Raw genomic sequence first — 20019 nt, forward strand, 5'->3', positions numbered from 1 at the left:
CTGGCACCGATACTAGGGGTTATTACTGGGCAAACTGTTTGCTGAAATTGCTTTAAACTATAAAGAAAAGCTTTTAAGAGATTTCCTCTGAAGCAATACCTGAGGAAGAAAGGAAAATTCTTGAAAGCTTGTCTTTTAGGTGTTGGGTTAGTACAATGAAAAGGTATCATTGCATACTGCATTACTCTCGTATTTTGTAACCTTTTTTATATATATTGTACAGGACGCCAAGGTTGGGTCCTGGACAATCGCTATATATCTCCTGTATTTGGGTTGTGGTCTCTTTAAGGGAAGTTGGGAAATGTTCAGGGGGTCACCCAAGACGGGTGAGAAATTCCTGGGAATAGCTAAAACCAGGAGGACTGACTCGCAGTTCTCTGTGTTGAATAGAGAGATATTTGGGACCCAGAATTTGGGGGGCTCTGTAGTGATATTCGGGTGGGAAAGAGCCCCCACCCCTGACCATAAGGGATTCCAGCGCACACAGGGTTAAGACCCATGAGAAGCAGACCTTAAGAGACAGGAAGCAGCAATAGGTGGGGGTGGGGAGGAGTAGTCTGGTGGTTGCACCTGTCTGAAGGAGCTGCAAGTTTGCTGGAGGCTGCCAAAAGCTGCTAAGGGGTCTATTAAGGACTGTTACAAACTTTGGGGTGAAGGCCCATCTACAAAAACCGTATGTGCCTTTTTCCTTGCTTTGTTACATTGTGCTGAAGACAAGCGGACTTTATTTTGTGTTTGATTTGTGCGCTGCTGGAAGCCTGTTTAAGTTTGCTGAAATAAAGCCTTTTTGTTTATGTTTTAAACGGTTGTGCACTCAATCCGGTGGAGTTAGAACCCCCAAACTTTACAATATATACTTATTTAGTTTTTTCAATGGTATGATATAGTGGTGAAAATTATGACTGCCCCCTTAGTTTTGACTGTGGTATCTTATGTGCCCCCCCCCCCCCCATATATCGCCACTGATTATTATATTTACTTATATTTACCTAGTGGTGATTTTAAGTAGAAGAGGCTGCTACAGGTTATGGGTAATTAATGACTTTACATTTCCTCCATCTGTTCCTATGTGTTTGTACTTCTAGCATTTGCTCTTGTAGCACCCTCCTAGGTAGGTGCTAGAGCAAGAGTATAGTTTTGAATATTTTTTGCTTACCAGAGAGATTGCCAGGTAAATCTATAGTGTTCTTTACCTACCAGAGAGCAGGATCTGCTAGTGAGGTCTCCTCATGGTGCACAAGTGCAACTCAGTTTGTTTGAAGTGTTTCACACTGGTTCAATCAGAAGGCATATTGAACAGTGGGAGGAAACCTGACAAATGAGTGCACAGGCATTTAGTACAGCCCTGGTGATTTGCAGAGGAAAGTTCCTTGGTGCGTGCTGGGATACTGTATTAATGCCAAGGGAACCTGTGCCCGGGGTCTTTCAGCTAGAGAGCTGGGTCCCAGAGAAAGGGGGTGGCTGCCCTTCCCCTGTAGGGGTTGCCATATGGCCTCAGGTGGTCGACCTGAGGGCCTGAGAGTCAGAAAGGAGCTGAACCTGGAGGTCCTGCAGAGCTGACTGGGTGGGAGACACTGGAAATGATCTGATTCTGCATACAGTGAGTACAGATCGGTGTCATAGAGGGCCATCCCTTTAGCTAGAAGAGCCAGTGGATGGGTGTCAGTCAAGGGGATGCTAGAGAGTGTCCTGAAGATAATGTAGTTGCATCAAGTCTGCTGCTAGAGAGAGCAAGCAGATGTAATTCCTCCATACACTGGTCAGTATGGTTAAAGCAGTGTGTCAGCTTCCACAAATAACCTGGTGAGGCCAAGTGAGAGTTGACCTTATCAACTGTAAATAGTTCCAGTTTGAGTATCCCACTATTCCCTTCTCCCATCCAAGTTCCACAATAAATATAAAACCACTGTTTATTGAGTAACGAGCCATCGGGAGTAAGGATGGATGTGTGAACTGTCCCTAAGTGACTGTCTGCAGATAATCAGAGGAGACCCAAGAAGTCATCACACAGCCCTACGTGGACAGTGCTACATTCTGTTATGTTCTCTGAATTTAGCCACTTTTTTAAATTGTGCAATTAGATATGTTGATGGGTCAGTGAAATGTCAATCTGCATGGATACTCACTCATCTCTTTCTCTTTAATAGACATTAATTTTTAATGGCTCTAAGTGTGCATGTCTCTGTCCTTCTTATACACTAAGAAGATGCCTTGGACTCACAATATGACCTTCTTGTTATCCCAGGCATTTAAAATCCACAGGTTCTGTTTAATTCAATTTTCTCTGTAATTAAAAGAACACGTTATCATGTTATGTAATCAGATGTCTATTTGGGCAGCATTATAATGTTACAGGAGAAGAACACAACCAGTTCAGTGCTCCAGGCATCTGGCATTCATGGCTGAGTGGTGTTCAACAAAAATCACAAGCATGAAATAGCACTCAGCTAGGAAAGAACATCTTGGGCAGGAGAAAATCTCAGAATGTATCGAACAACCACTGAAAGTCCTTTTCTCTGGTATCTTACTTATACCTAGCCAGTAAATCTCATTTAATTTCTTGAGATGTAAATTAAATATCTCCATTGCTAGAAAATGTGAGGTCAAACAGATGTATAGAGTCAAAAGAAATAGGGAGTAAAGCAGTATAAAACCCAAAAGCAAACATTTATTATATTGCAGCTTACCAATTCTTAGATGTGATGGCTGCTTTAGTTTCCTTTTGTAGGCTTTCTTTCTTCTATTTACATGTTTTGATTCAGCCAGTAAGTCTGTTTTTTTTTTTCCAACAGAACAAACTCTTGCATTTACAGGGATGAGACAAACCATATAACACTGGCAGGGGTGCTTAAAGATATTCTAAAGGCCAAAGGTTTTTTACATTAGTGCAGCATTAAGGTAAAACACCTTCTGTATGCATCCCCCCCTTTATACTTACCTAAGCCAGGTAAGCTGCAATAGATTACATTTTTGGTTTTGTGTTAAATACCACTTGAATGGGTCAGTCCCCCCCCAAAACTAATATTTATGAAATACGCCAGAGAATCCACTATGGTTTATTATATTTAATGGTTCAATTAATTGCTTTCACTGAAGATTTTACTCCACCCACTTCAGCTAAAGAGTCCAACTTCTCCTCCTCATATTTTGAATTTTTATTGTAGTTTCTATTCTTTAGTAATTTTTGGCTTGAATTTCATGCTTAATCTGTAATGTTTTTGTATTAAATAAAGAGATTTTTTGGGGTTAACCGCTATATACTCTGTATTATACTCAGTCTCAACTATCCTCTCTTACTTATCATCTACTGAAATAAAGATATTAGACACACAGGAAGTGCATTATAAGACAACTGACCCTAAATCTGGCCATACATGAATTGAAATTTAGCCATTTTAGCAGGTAGTGGCCAAATTTCAATTTGCGTGTAGCTCTCTCTTTCCAACAGAAGCTGGAAAATCAATATTTAATCAGCATGTTGGTGGGTGCAGTTAGCTTGCCTGCCATTAGATGGCTCTGTTCCAAATATAGTATGGTAAAGGGAAAGTTGTAATTAGGTGTTAGTTCCTGTTTTAGAGGATATATTTACTCAAGTGATGTATTGGGTGGAGTTAGTGCCCACATAAATGTCAGTGATGGGTGGAGTCCAGGTTAAGAGGGGCATGGGAGCCAAACACCCCAAAGCTGATAGGATGTAGTCTCCTGAAGAGCTGATCTAAAGGGCCCTTTGCATGGGCTGAAGTCCTAGGCGAGGTGGTAAAGAACATAGGAGGAAATTAACAAAATACTTTTTTTTTTTTAGCATTAACAATACCAATGGAATAATTCTATATTATTTTGTCTTTGCCGTACACTGAGCATTGTATGGTGGTGTAATTTAGGTGAGTAGGTTTCTGTCTTGCACAAAGACACATATTATGAGTCTAGGACATCAAATAACATGCTATGAGCCAATGAATGTTCAGTGTGTGGGATGCAGAAGTAAAAAAACTGCAGCTGGCCCAGTCATAACGGTTAAGCAAAATATTGGAAAATAACTTCTACAGAGAAGGATCTGGATCAAGAGTAAAAAATTTAGTTTTTTGGCAACGTTTGTAGTTTTCAATTTTTTCAAATTGTGATGTCTTACCTACCTGGGAGACCTGGGACACAGGATGTGGTGCTCATTACTTTTGGTGGCCTTACACAACGAGATTGTTGCACATGTTCATCGGCAATGCGTTGTTGCTTTCTGCCACAGTCATTCAGCAGCATAAGGCGTTGATTCTATATCTGATTGTGAGACAAGATTTTTTCAGCACTTTTCAAACACACTTGGGATTGGGCTAAATTTCATATAAAGCAGACAGCTCCCTTTCACATCTAAGGCAATGAGGCCCTGCTGGGGGGGGGGGGTATTTTTCTATAGTCCCTGTGTTCATCCGGGAGGCATGTAATGATGACCCAGTGTATTCCATCAGCGTTTTTAATATAATTTCCTCCTTCTTTTTTGGGTCCTGAAGAAGCTACGCTTATGGCGAAACGCGTTGACCTACGGAGGTTATCTCTACCTATGACCTACAGAGGTTATCTATACCTATAAACACCCCCATTTGGGGTTCTCCAAGATACTACCCCTACCTGGGGAAGGTGCCAAAGTTGGCCCCTTGAGGTCATAGGTTCTATATGTTTCTTGTATTATTGTTATATGTTTTTAATATATATAATAAAGTGCAGTGCAATCCTAAATTAAGGATTGTGCTGCACTTTATTATATATGTTTACAGGAGGTTTTATGTGATTGCCCTTAAGTGTCCAGCTGCTAGTCTGTTTTTGAACTCATTTAAAGTTCAGCGCTGCATATTATTTTTTATTTGTATGTTTTTAATATGTATCAATGCTTGATTATTATGTCATGTGATACAATTTTAAATATGTTTAAATAAATATATTTTTTGATACTTCAACATGTTTGATATAGCCTCATATCTATGCCAGTAAAGTCCTCCTGATACAGGACGGGGTTCTGTTTTCTTTTTGTGATTTGAGCTATATTGCATGATTTATTTTTTGTGATACATATTCATATTCTATAGCTAGAAGTTCAATAATTGTAACATAATGAAAGGTGAGGTGTTTAACCACTTCAGCTCTGGAATATTTACCCCCCTTCATGACCAGGCCATTTTTTGTGATACAGTACTGCGTTAATTTAACTGACAATTGCGCGGTCGTGCAATGTTCTACCCAAATAAAATTTATGTCCTTTTTTCCCCCCGCAAATAGAGATTTCTTTTAGTGGCATTTGATAACCTCTGTGGGTTTTTATTTTTTTGCGTCAAATATATATTTTTTACTTTCTGCTATAAAACATACTCATTACCAAAATGGAAAAAAAAATCGAATTTTTTTATTACTTCAGTGGAGTTTCTATTCTGATACATATTTTTGGTGAAAAAAAATTCAAATAAGCCTACATTGATTGGTTTGCGCAAAAGCTATAGCATCTACAAACCATGGGATATTTTTTTTTTTACTAGTAATGGCAGCAATCAGTGACTTAGCGGGACTGCAATATTGCGGTGGGCAGTCAAACACTAACTAACGCTAAGGTGTTTATTTACTAAGGCTATAGAGGGCAAAATTTGTTACAATTCTGCAGAGAAATGTATCAGCTTCTAACCTCAGCTTGTTTATTAAGGGCTCTTTCACACGAGCGATCTTATCAGATCCGCCTGTCAATTTTTTAGGCGGATCTGATCGGATCCTCCATGCAGCTCTATGGGGCAGCGGGTGTCAGCGGAGACACCTCCGCTGACACCCGCTGCCATCCGCATCCGATCCTGTGCGTGAAATCTGGACGGATGGAAACTTTATTTTTCCATCCGTTCAGTAATCGGAGCGGAGCGGATCTGATGAGAGCAGACAGGCGGTCCGCTCTCATCCGATCCCCCATAGAGGGCAGCGGGTGCTGAGACACCTCCCTCTCCGCTCTGCAAGCGGAGACGGAGCTGTCATCCGCCGGCTCAGCGGGGATCACGGATCGATCCCCACTGAGCAAACACGGATCCGCCTACGGAGCGGACCGTGTGAAAGAGCCCTTAGGCTTTAGCAATAGAACCTGCAGGCTGATTGGTTTCTCTGCAGAATTGTAACAGCTTTTTTGCCATCTCTAGCTTTAGTAAATAAACCCCTGACACTTTTTTGGGGACCAGTGACACAAATACAGTGATCAGTGCTAAAAATATGCACTGTCACTGTACTGACACTGGTTGGGAAGGGGTTAAACATCAGGGGAGATCAAAGGGTTAGCTGTGTGCCTAGCTTGTGTGTTTGTGTACTGTGGGAGGTGCTTGTTCTAGGGAGAGACATGGATCCTTGTCCCTGCTTTGCAGGAACACAGGATCCATGCCACTCATACTGACAGAATGGCGATCTGCCTTGTTTACATAAGCAGATCGGCGTTCTGCCTCCGTGCTGAATGATCGGCGGGTGCTGGCTGACATTCAGTCTGCGGGACCCGCAGATTGGCTCCAGCTGTGTATAATCACAGCGGGAGCGGTCACCGACGCCAGACCCAGAATCGTCGGATCACGTTCTGGCCTGGGTACGTGATCCGGCCTAGCAGTGCCACCTTGTCGCTGCATAAGTAAGTCATACGGGCGGCAAGTGGTTTCACCTGCATGCTATCATATGTAGGAAACTAAGGTGGTTCTAAAACTAAGGCGGTCAATGATTTCCAAACCACCTTTGCAGTGTGGAATCCGGGGAGGATCTGCTGCTTCCCATTTTTGACCAGCAGCAGGTGGGATAAAAAAAGGAAGGGCTGGAGCAAGAGGGGGCTCTGGCCTGGGACTCAGGAACACTTCCTGAGAGAGAGAGCTACATGTGGAAATTGCTCTCTAAGAGAAAGAAAAGGTTTGCAAAATGCTTGTTTTTTTTGTTGGTGACTTTGAGAAGTCCTTCACCTGTCAGAGAGGAATCTGTACTGTTTAGTTAGTGCCCGGATGGCGAGGATTTATGTTCCGTTTTGTGCTGTTTGTTTTGTTTGCAACTTTTTAAATTAAACTGACTACAATTTAAACTTTTGAACCATTTTACCCTGAGGGCAATTTTGACATTTCTCACATACAAGTAAAAGTCAGCATTTTTGTTTTGCTAGAAAATTACTTAGGACCCCCAAACATTCTATTTTTTAATCAGAGGCCCTGGAGAATAAAATGGTTGTTGTTTCAATTTTTTATGTCGCACAATATTTGCTCAGCGTTTTTTTGGAAAAAATACACTTTATTGAATTTAGTGCACACAAAAACAATGCAATACCCACGTTTTTGGTAAAATATAAAAGATGATACACCAAGTAAATAGATACCAAACATGTCATGTTTTAAAATTGTGTAAGCCTGTGGAACGGCGACAAACTATGATACTTAAAAATGTCCAAAGGTGACACTTTAAAAGCCTTTACAGGTTACTAGCTTAGAGTTACACAAGGCACTAGAGTTATTGCTCTCATTCTGACATCGGTACCTGATACCTCACGTGTGTGGTGGATTTGCTGTTTACATATGGGTGTGAGCAGGGCCATCTTTAATATGGATTGGACCCTGGGCAAACATGGTCTTGAGCCCTCCCCAATCCACTTATCAATTATTTGTGGGAAGTGTGAGCTCAAAGTACAGCTGCTTTGGGCTCCACAACAATGACTGGGCCCAGAGCAGCTGCCCCTTTTGCTCTGTGTTAAAGACAGCCCTGTGTGCAGGGCCTATGTGTTCCCTAACCTATGAGGGGCGATTTCAGTTGTTTTTATTTTATTATTTACTTTATTTAAAAAAAAAAGAAAAAAAAGACACTGTCCTTTTATATATGTTTTTTTTTTTATCAACTTTTTCCACTTTTTTGATGTGGAAATTGCTTTGTAAAAGTAACAAAAGGTTTGCAAAATGCTTGTTTTTTTGTTGGTGACTGGGAGAAGCCCTTCACCTTCCAGAAAGGAATCTGTATTGTTTAGTTAGTGCCTGGATAGCGTGGATGTATTTTCTGTTTTGTTTGCAACTTTTTTAAGTAAATCTGCCAACAAATCAGACTTTTAAAGTGATTGAAAAGAAAAAAATGTTATTAAAAAAAATAACAAACATGTTATACTTACCTGCTCTATGCAGTGGTTTTGCACAGAGTGGCCCAGATCCTCCTTTTCTCGGGTCCCCCACCAGTGCTCTGGGCCTCCCTGTTGTTGAGTGTCCCCATAGCAAGACGCATGCTGTGGGGGCACTCGTGCATGCTTGCTCCCGAGCCGGCCACAGAGAGCACGGGTCAGGCCCACCCCTGTTTCCGCCTCTCTGGCTGTGATTGACAGCAGCTGGAGCCAATGGCTCCTGCTGCTGCATTTCAGCCAATCAGGAAAAACCCAGGAGAACCTCTGGTCTCATGCACATCGCTAAAAAAAATTGCTAAAAAGGCATAGAAAAACAGCTATTCAGTCGAAGGGATTGCATGAGGACTCGAGGGCATACATGCGATTAGAGGAGAAGCGTTTTAACCTCAGGCAACGTGGGGGGTTCTTTACTGTTAGGGCTACAAGATTGTGGAATTCTCTACCACAAGAGGTGGTTTCTGCGGGAAGTATGGTGGCTTTCAAAAGACTCTTAGACGTACATCTCAAGGATCAGAACATTCAGGGCTATGTGAGATGATTACAGCCACACACACCTACACAGGTTGAACTGGATAGACTATTGTCTTTATTCAACCTCACCAACTATGTAACTATATGTAACTATGTTATAATTTTCAGAGATTTTTTAGGAGGTCACTACTTGTGTGTCCTTGAAAATCAGATGATGTACCAGAGATGTTGTTAATCAAGGATATGTACTTTTCTGAAAAAAAAAAAAAAAACTTTGATTTGTAACTCTGTTTTTGCACTGTTTATCTGCCCATCTCTGATACAACATTCCTGTACATTTTCTTTGGTTATAATGCCAGTAATTTAGTGTTCATAGCTTGCCAAATGCTGAGCCGGTCTCTCCACAATGCTGAGATGAGTACTCCAACGTGTATTGTGGGGAAGAGCCAGGTCATTGAGAAACTGAGAATCTTAATAGCTGCTCTTGTTTTGCAGTGACTTAATTAAAATAATAAGACAGAAACTCTTGTCAAGCCACAGGGGATCTGCATAAGAACACAGTGTACACTAATTCAGGAGTAAAATACTTCAATACGGAATAGCTAAAATATGTGTTTTTTTGGCTGGCAAACAGCTAAGAAATATTTGTGACCGTGCCCAGGTAGCTCTGTGATCATTCTTCCGTTCTATCCAAATTATAGTCCTGCAAATACCGGGGTGCATTTTAATAGACATCAGCCATTAATCAAGAGAAGAATAGATTGGATTGTTGTGTTCATATTAGTGGGTTAAGCCTGTAATTTGTACAAGTTGAACCATTGTAATATTGCAAGTAAATGTTAATGAGTATTTTCAAATTTGTATATTTATGGAAAGGACCTCTAAAGAACCGTTTTATTGAAAAGTTTTTTTTTTCGGATGAGAAAAGGTTAAAGAGCCTCTAGACATAAGAAAGCTTTATGATAAATTTGAATACATTTGGAAACAAACATGCAATGAAACTCTAGAAACACAAGTATCATTGATAAAGATAGAGTTAAATCTACTACTATACCAGGAATCTGAAAAATCTCTTATATTGGCCAAATAAAACATATACTCTGGGGTAAGTAAACCAGGCACTATTTTAGCAAGAAACCTGAATTCACTACTTATATACTACATTCCAACATATCTAAGAGATGATAGTGGCCGTGTTACTGCTAAGCCTATTAACATTTGCCATCTTTCCTATACAAATTTGGTGACTCTATATGCTAGAAACCTTTCAACCCCACAAAGCTGAACATATTTTCCAAAATATCATAATCCCACAAATTACAAGTAACATTCAAAACTATTTAAACCCAGTCATCATGACACAGGACAGGTGGTCCTATCCCCTATTAAAAACCTTTAAACCTTCAAAGACAACTGGAACCGAGGGCTTTTTGGACATTCATTACCCAGACATTCAACCAAAATCTCCATTTCTTCTCCCTATTAATATATATTGCAATGAAAATCAAACAAAGATAACATAGATGCCAATAACTACAGACTTATATTTATTTTTATTATAGACAAAAAAAAGCCCTAGCTAAGTTTGTGAGCAAGTTGGGTTTATCCCCCACAGGCCAGCTAGTGACAACATACACAAATGCTTAATTTGATCAATATCATGAATAAAAGAAATATACCGTATTTTCCGGCGTATAAGACGACTGGGCGTATAAGACGACCCCCCTAATTTTCATCTACCGGTAATACTTATACTTAGGTTACCTTGGAGATATTATACTCGGCGTATAAGACGACCCCCCATTTTTGGGGGATATTTTTTGAGGTTCAAAAGTAGTCTTATACACCAGAAAATACAGTACTTGGTTTCATGTTATTTTTAGATCGACAAAGAGCTTTTAACTTGTTTTCCTCTGACTATATAAAATACACCCTAACTAAATAAGGTTCTGGGGATCCTTTCCTAATTTGGATTTTCAACTCAACCCCACAAATTAGGTATTTGGGTACTAAAACCTTAGGCTTTACCATTTAATGGGGCAAATGCCAAGGATGCCTCATTTCCCTTATTTTATGTAGCACTGGCTGCAGGTAAAGATTTCAGTGGAACGTCGATAGATGCAGTGCCAGAACTATGTGAGTGTACAGTAGAGGAGGGGTGGATTGGTTTACATCAGCACAGTGGGAGAGGGGAATTGGTGAGAAAATGTTTGGAAAATGCAAAGGTTCCACCACATCTCAAAGGTGCTCTATTGTATTGAGATCTGGTGGCTGTGGAGACTATTGGAGTACAGTGAACTCTTTGTCATGTTCAAGAAACCAGCTTGAGATGGTTTGCGCTTTGGGACATGGTGCATTATCCTGCTGGAAGGAGCCATCAGAAGATGGGTAAACTGTAGTCATAAAGGGATGGACATGGTCAGCATTAATACCCAGGTAGGCCGTGGAATTGAGACAATGCTCAATTGGTACTAAGGGGCCCAAAGTGTGCTGAGAAAATATCCCCCACACCATTACACCACCACTACCAGCCTGAACCATTGATACAAGGCAGGATGGATCCATGCTTTCATGTTGCTTATGCCAAATTCTGACCCTACCATCTTAATCTTGCAGCTGAAATCGAGATTTATCAGACCAGGCAACGTTTTTCCAATCTTCTATTGTCCAATTTTGGTGATCCTGTGCGAATTGTAGCCTCAGTTTCCTGTTCTTAGCTGACAGGAGTGGGAATCGGTGTGGTCTTCTGCTGCTGTAGTCCATCTGCTTTAAGCTTTGATGTGTTATGCGTTCAGAGATGGTATTCTGCATACCTTGGTTGTAACAAGTGGCTATTTGAGTTACTGTTGCCTTTCTGTCATCTCGAACCATCTCTGCCCATTCTCCTTTGACCTCTGATATCAACAAGGCATTTTCGCCCACGCAACTGCCGCTCACCGGATATTTTTTACTTTTCAGACCATTCTCTGTTAACCCTAGAGATGGTTGTCCGTAAAAATCCTAGTATATCAGCAGTTTTTGAAATACTCAGACCAGCCCATTTGGCACCAACAACCATGCCACGTTCAAAGTCCCTTAAATACCCTTTCTTCTCCATTCTGATGCTCAGAGCATATGCTGCCATGTGATTGGCTCATTAGCAATGTGTGTTACCAAGCAATTTAAAAGGTGTACCTAACAAACTGGCAGGTGAATGTATATCTAAATGCTTCCTGCTTGCTGTTGAAATCACCTGGAGTTCCACCAGGTGGTTTGTTAAAGTAAAGGTAGATGTTAAAGTGGACCTTGGGTTAGGTGGTCCCTCAATCACTTTCCCAAATGGTGATTTTGCCTCACAGCAAACCTGGTCTTAGCAGTGGAAACATGTGGAATTAAAAATGAAACAGTAGGCAGTTAGATCTGGAAATAGCCTGCTCCAGAAAAATGGTAATTGATACAGGAATAAAACTGTTTTAATGGGTGCTGTAATGGGTACAATCAGATATAAAGCAACCTAAAAGCAATTGTTACAGTCAGGACAAGATCAAAAAGACTAGGAAAATTTTCAGGTAGAAGTACATGTAGAAAGGGAAAGCTTTGTAAGAGTTCTGTGCAGAGCTGCTGACACTTCTCGGTATGTCAGATAGCCATTCCCCTTACATGTGGTTCTTCCTGCCTATTGCGTACCTGGTGCTGGAGGCCAATGGAGAGAGGGCTTCTCTTGCAGCTAAGTTGCAGACTCCCCTGAAGGTGGAACAGTGCTGAGAGCGTGTGTAACTATGCACCAGTGCACATTATGCGTGTTCCAGGGTGCATCTGTGCACTAATACACATGGGTGAGCATCCTTGTGCACCTGTTGTGCGCCAGTGTGCATTCCTGTGGCCATGCAAAGCAGGGCCATCTTACCGAATGGGCACACTGGGCAGTTGCCTGGGGGGCCCCACTTGCCCAGGGGGCCCCACCTGCCCAATGACCCGGCCAGGCATTATTCCTGATTCCCGTGTAAATCCCGCCGCCGAATTTAGCAGGTGGCAAGCACCTGTCGGCTCTGCGCTGCTGTCAGGCCACTTGGACTGTGGAGGGGGAGCCCACAACTGCAGGAATGCCTGTCTGCCTCCACGGGAACAGGCACACATAGGACAGTCGAGTCTGACTCCTGTCGGTGTGTGTGTTCACCTGACCCAGCCACCCAACTTGGAAGCTGCCATTAGCCTGGCACTGCTGTACCAATAAATATCGCCTTATCGATAATTTGCATTTTTATTTTCGTGGGTGATTGTGTAGGCGGGGCCCCAGTGCACCGCATTGCCCAGGGACCTTTAATGCTCTTAAGATGGCACTGATGCAAAGTACTGGCAGGAATGCCAGATCTTCGGACACCTCTGCCATGGACAATGCCCTGACACTGCTGTTCTTCCAGTGGACTTGAACAGACATGAAAAGTAGATAAGTGAAAGCAATGTCCGTGCTACAGGTGTGATACTCTTATTGGCAGACCAATCTTCGTGGGGCCCAAATACACAGTCTGCCACCTTATGGGAAACTGTAGGGACCACTATAGGCTTCCACCAACTGAACAATCAATACATCAATATATGTACTAAACCCTTGCTCTTTGGTTCAGGGAAACCAAAACTAAAACACAGACAACTCTGAGGAAGAAGGCATGGCCCTCAAAACGTGTTAGCTGTGCCCTATTCGATAGTCATTCATCTGGTGGTGTCTTGTACAATTTAGTGCCTGTGTTGTGCTTATTCTCTTTTTGTGAGTACAGTGATTTTTCTTTTTACTATTTAATAAACAGTTATGCAGTAATGGACTAGGCTGATGCCTCTTCTTCCTTTGTTTGTGTTCTAGACATTAAAAGTATTTAAAATTGTAGGTAGATTCCAAGCATACCATTTTTCTGGAACAATAGCACTGACCAGGGAGAAGAATTTCTGACAAAGAGGCTGTTGATAAGTACCATAAAATTTAGCACGAGCCCTTTTATTTTCTTCCAATCTATTAAATGCAGAAAATAAATAGTTATTCTGCATTAAAATGCTGATAAACATATTATGTTGAACATACAGTATGTATTGCAAGTTTTAAAATTAAGATTTTCTTTTGCATTTTATTTTTAGTCTTGCATACGATCCTGTTTCCAACAAATTATGGTTAAGTACTGCAAGTGTGCCTATTACCTATTTCCACTACTTGATGGTGCTCATTACTGTAATAACCATGAAGATCCTGACTGGGGTAAGTAAAACCAAAACCCTGCAAACCGTATCTGCCAGCTCTCCATGGCTAGTGGTAGCACATTGGTCATGAATTTGAATTGTGACAATTTTGATGAACATCACTGAATTCTTTGTGTTGAAGGATTGTGTAGCCTTTGCTACTACCTAGGGGCTACACAGGTGCCCTAGAAGAAGAGAAAAAACATAATGACTATCCTCCTGTTAAATACAGAAGAAGCCATGTTGAAGGCCTGGTTAATGATGAGGTGCCTGGATGTCAGGAGTCTAATAAGATATGTTAGATTCAGATCATGCACTTACCAGAAGTTGGCTCCTTAATATTTGTGATGTAAAGAGAAGTGCTCTAGGCTGAGAAGAACACAGAGCCCTGTCCTGGGGTTGTGTACATGTGTGAGCACTGATAGGGAACCCAAGGTAGTGTTCTGTGGTCTAGGTACACCACTGCTAGGCAGCATATGACATGTATAAAAGGTCTATGCTATTAAATACTTCTAACCAATGAAAATATATCATGATATCTATAGTAAGTCATGGTACTGAAGCCAATACTAGAAAAAGGATTAAAGGGGAAGTACAACAAGGGTGCTATAGCAGGAAACTGGGGCAGTTGATTGCCAGTATTATTGAGTCCCCAGTGAAAGTGCCATATTCTGTATTTTTAACAATATTTGCTCAAGATATGATGGTTAATTTATCTCTAAGGATTGAAAAAGAAAATTGAAAAATTGTCTGAATATTTTTATTCACAGTGCCATGCTTTTATAACCTATGGGACACTGTATCATACAGAGAACAATGTATCGACATATGTAAGCAACCCTGCAAGTAAGTGTGCTATATCATCTATTCTATTACCATCATTCTATTGATAGCTGTCCTTTCCAGAGTTTGCACCTGGTAAACAGGGATCTACTTAAAATTATTAATATTAAAGGGGTGAAACTACCTATCACCCTTAAATTTGAGTTTTGAGTAGATACTAATAGGTTGAATCACCCACCAGCAACTTATATTTGTGAGGAACGCTCTCCAAATGTGAGTTTCCACTTTCTTTGACCCGCTGTTGCTATTGTGATTAAGTTTTAACTTTATATTATAGATAAAACAGCTGCTGTTGTGGGGTGAAAATAGGACACATTGCCTCCTCAAAGTGACTGATGCCCCCCCCCCCCCAACTACTGCAATATCTATTACCTCTTCCATTAATGGTGCCTCATCTAAAACATAAAATGCCCTCACATATCCGTGTTTAGGGTCAGCTCTGACTGCTGCAGGAAAAGTGGTATTCTATAGCAGGAAATGTGTCAAAGATACAAGTTACTACTGAAGATTCAGACCTCTAGCATCCAAGCATCAGTAAACTGATTGTTTTGAAGACACCAATGCAAGTACAGGAGATAAGAGAACAGTGTATTATATTGTGGGTGGTGTCCAGATTAGAGCCAATTCATCAAAAGGCACATCTATGCAGGAACCCGGGGATGCCCATGGGACCATACTGCAACTTTAACAGTAAACCAGTAGAATACCAAAATTGCTAAACCTGTGCATCTGCATGTTACTTCACAAGGATGGGTGAATTTGTTGGCAGTTAGTGTCCAATGGGGCCATGCCAGTACAGTTCAAACAAGTTTGCTTCTCTATGTTTAATGAAATCCTTATTATGTCAGTCAAAGGGATGGGGGGGGGTCCCTTGCCTAGGGCCTTATTCTGCCTCAATATATCTCTGGCCCAGGTTCCTGCTTATGCTGCAAAATCTGTAATCCTTTATGCTTCTTGGTAACCTCTAATGAAATAAGACCTGTTCCAACCAGCTTCTGCTCCCGCAGCTTTGTTCAATAGGTTTGCAACAAGAATAAAGGGAAAATCTTCCATTGGGAACACTAGTTTTTGTGACTACCAGGGATTTCTTCTCAGTTCCTGTTGTGGCTAAGGGACAAGAAGTGGAGGGAAACCTCCCCAATGGGGCAAAGATGACAAAAAAAACTGACAGGGGTTATAACTCTTACAAAAACCCACATACTGCCAGTGATCCACGGACGGGACAGACGGGGCATGCCACACCACATTCTTCGGGACACTGGATACTTGGACATATAGATATTAACACACAATGTTCCCCCAAGTTTGGGCTAGTGTAACCATGTCATCTAACATCTGATTTTTTTTCAAGAAATTACCACATATATTTCAAATACTCTGATACAGTTGCCCCTACATTGCCCTTTGAGGGAAAATACTTTGACCGATTATTTTGGGATCCTTGTCAGACCCCTGAGGACTTGGAGGTGGCTATTTATCTGCGAGCAGCACCATCCTTTTGGCAATGTCACCCATACTACTCTTATAGATTCTCTCTCCTGTCTGCTCTCCACGGCATTCTACTGTACATGGCCACCTCGCCGCCTTGAACATTCATCTGGAAATAACAACACTCCATCCACATACCCCCGAAGAAAGGTGATCCTACCTGAAACGCAATGGGTTTGGAGGATTTCCACGTTGTTATATTCATATTTGTGACCTATACCTATTACAGTGTAGATATTAATCCTCAGTCTACCGCCCAAACTGTGTGATTAACTCCGCGCTCTAGGTAGCACCAGCAGACTGCTGGTAAAAAAACTCTAAAACTAAAGCTGCCACTTAAACAAATATAAAATACTTGATAACAATAAAAAAGGAATAATAGTAGCGCTAGAAGAATCTAAAAAAGTTCCCGGAAGAGTTCCTACTATCACCCGTGGATGATCACCAAGTTGACAGTGCGGTTGATAAACAGTCCTCACAGTCTTTTAGTCAAATGATCCCATAGGTGAAATATGAACATCAGTCCACTTTCAGATCTTCAATCACCATAAAAATTCATGTATTAATGATGACAGTGTTTGGATATATGCCAAAACTCCGTGCAATCTGATAGGATCACCACAAGTCCACCACCAAGTGCAGGGGAAGTAAGAAATGGCCACTCACCGGATGCATTTGCTCACTTACTCTCATAAATGAGCATGCTGCGCATGTAAGTAACAGATCCCAATGTTACCATAGGATAGGTCACACCACAGGTAAAGATGGTTTCCACTTCAGTGCAGTAGCCCTTTTTTCACACTCTCTCCCAACCGTATGGAAAATAAAGAGATAACTTCCCTAGTGCAGTATGTCTGATAAATTTTATTCACACCAAATAATCATACATTGCACTCACTTGTATAGTAGTAAAAACACGCTCATCTCAAAATGCAAGGCAGTAGCGGAACCTCCAATCTTACTCAAATCTGGCTCCACGCCAGGTCGGGTAGTCCCGGAAGTTCTTTCGCTGCCAAAGTCCACGATAGGGTACGTCGTCTGGCCACGCCCCGACGCGTTTCGTCACTTCCGGACTTCAACTGGGGGCGCGGCCAGACCAACGAACCCATCCTCTTTATGCTCAGCACCATCAACATTGCAGCCAATAGCGCAGCGAACAGGCCAACCGGAAGGACCTCATGACACCTTCCGCCGGAAGGTAAACACTGTATGGAGAGTCCGCCCGGATATCCCTCACACACCACCTCTGCAGACACAAAATCCCATGAGAACCCTGCCCATTGAACTTAGACCATCCCATTACGGAATGAGATCTGAACGGTTGACCCGTTATCTGCACTCAGGCGAATCCATCTGGGAGTAATTAAACCCCCAGTCAGTCGCCCGATCGGCAGTGTACCATACATCTGCAATTAATAATGCTGAGGTTTCAGGTGGCCTATTGCACACGATCGATCGGGACCTACTGTTAGTGGCTAAACCACCCATCAGCAACTCGATCGACAATGTGCCATACATCCACAGGGTGAAATGCTAAAAATAACACAACAATGTAAAATACATAACCCTGTGCTCACCGGCACACTGTGTAAACTAACATGAATCTCATTAAAATAAATCACATTAAAAATTATAAAAACGCATATTAAAATATACAAGGGAATGCATATTTCAATTATAAAATCACAAGTTTTAAAACAAAAGGATAAAATATGCGCTATATCTTGAAAAGGAATGATGTATATAGCAGCTCTTCACTGTATATAACTGAAGCCAGAAAATGCAGGGGTAAATATGTATAGACAAATCAAAATAAACGCAAAATCAATAATTAAACTAGGTATCACTGATGAAACAGTTGATGTCTAATTCAATGTTTAAACCCATAGGTGCAAGGGATTGGGTCAGGAAAATCCATTTTGTCTCGCATTTTGACAGTTCCCTGACCCAATTAGCCCCTCGCCAAGAAGGAGTGACTCGTTCTATGCCCCAGAACATTAGTTCACTCTGATCTTTCTGATGATGTTGTCGAAAGTGAGCTGACACATTGTGTTCCCTTTTCCCATTGATAATATTAGTGATGTGCTCTCCCACACGAATCTTCAAGGTTCGTTTTGTTCTCCCTATATATACCAACTTGCAAGGGCACATCAGCCCATACACAACGTGGGTGGTATCACACATGATAAGGGATTTGATCTTGAATGTTTTATCAATGGCGGGGACAGAGAAGGAATCCCGTCTTCTCAAGTTGGTCGGGGCCAGAGAGCAAGCCCTACACCTCCCACATGTAAACGACCCCTTCAGGTCTGGAAAGAAGGTGATTCTGGGTTGATCAATCACCTTTTTGACCACCCGATCCCCAAAATTGGGGGCCCTGCGATATATAAAAGATGGATGGTTGGGTAAGGCTGAACCCAGGGTTTTATCCATCAGCAATATCGGCCAGTGTTGTTTGAAGATAGCCAGAGTGAAATCCACTTCTTAGATGTCACCATTAGGAGGGAGGGTAACTAATTAATAACTAAGGTGTTTTTTAAATCTACGGATAGAAACAGCTACCTTGCTATCCAGAGTGGACATCACCCTAACTGGCTCAAAAATATTCCCAGAGGCCAATTCCTACGTGTAAGACGGAATTGTACATCTACCAGTGATTACTGTGACCAAGTTAAAATTCTGAAAGAGCGCTTTGTGGCTAAGGGTTATGAGGAATTGGAGCTGGACAAAGAAATTACCAACATTCTTGAAGCACCAAGGCCTCTGAATCCTAGAATTAGAGATAGAGAATCAGAGAGTGACCCCAAACAGTGGAGTTTCCTCTCTGATTTCTCTAATGACTATAAGAAGGTAGAGGACATCTTCAAACAACACTGGCCGATATTGCTGATGGATTAAACCCTGGGTTCAGCCTTACCCAACCATCCATCTTTTATATATCGCAGGGCCCCCAATTTTGGGGATCGGGTGGTCAAAAAGGTGATTGATCCACCCAGAATCACCTTCTTTCCAGACCTGAAGGGGTCGTTTACATGTGGGAGGTGTAGGGCTTGCTCTCTGGCCCCGACCAACTTGAGAAGACGGGATTCCTTCTCTGTCCCCGCCATTGATAAAACATTCAAGATCAAATCCCTTATCACGTGTGATACCACCCACGTTGTGTATGGGCTGATGTGCCCTTGCAAGTTGGTATATATAGGGAGAACAAAACGAACCTTGAAGATTCGTGTGGGAGAGCACATCACTAATATTATCAATGGGAAAAGGGAACACAATGTGTCAGCTCACTTTCGACAACATCATCAGAAAGATCAGAGTGAACTAATGTTCTGGGGCATAGAACGAGTCACTCCTTCTTGGCGAGGGGCTAATTGGGTCAGGGAACTGTCAAAATGCGAGACAAAATGGATTTTCCTGACCCAATCCCTTGCACCTATGGGTTTAAACATTGAATTAGACATCAACTGTTTCATCAGTGATACCTAGTTTAATTATTGATTTTGCGTTTATTTTGATTTGTCTATACATATTTACCCCTGCATTTTCTGGCTTCAGTTATATACAGTGAAGAGCTGCTATATACATCATTCCTTTTCAAGATATAGCGCATATTTTATCCTTTTGTTTTAAAACTTGTGATTTTATAATTGAAATATGCATTCCCTTGTATATTTTAATATGCGTTTTTATAATTTTTAATGTGATTTATTTTAATGAGATTCATGTTAGTTTACACAGTGTGCCGGTGAGCACAGGGTTATGTATTTTACATTGTTGTGTTATTTTTAGCATTTCACCCTGTGGATGTATGGCACATTGTCGATCGAGTTGCTGATGGGTGGTTTAGCCACTAACAGTAGGTCCCGATCGATCGTGTG

At 41.5% G+C, this 20019-nt stretch overlaps 1 protein-coding gene across 1 annotated transcript in view; it reads left to right on the forward strand.

Annotated features, from left to right (window-relative positions):
- The window catches only part of SCNN1B (sodium channel epithelial 1 subunit beta), a 148507-nt gene that overhangs the window by 116947 nt on the left and 11541 nt on the right, over window positions 1–20019 (forward strand). The window contains exons 8-9 of the mRNA XM_082260268.1: window positions 13712–13829; window positions 14581–14656. Coding sequence (XP_082116394.1) covers window positions 13712–13829; window positions 14581–14656 — 194 coding nt within the window. The remainder of the gene's footprint in view (window positions 1–13711; window positions 13830–14580; window positions 14657–20019) is intronic.

The sequence above is a fragment of the Pelophylax lessonae genome, assembly GCF_965119305.1.
Source record: "Pelophylax lessonae genome assembly, chromosome: 6".
Taxonomy (NCBI): Eukaryota; Metazoa; Chordata; class Amphibia; order Anura; family Ranidae; genus Pelophylax; species Pelophylax lessonae.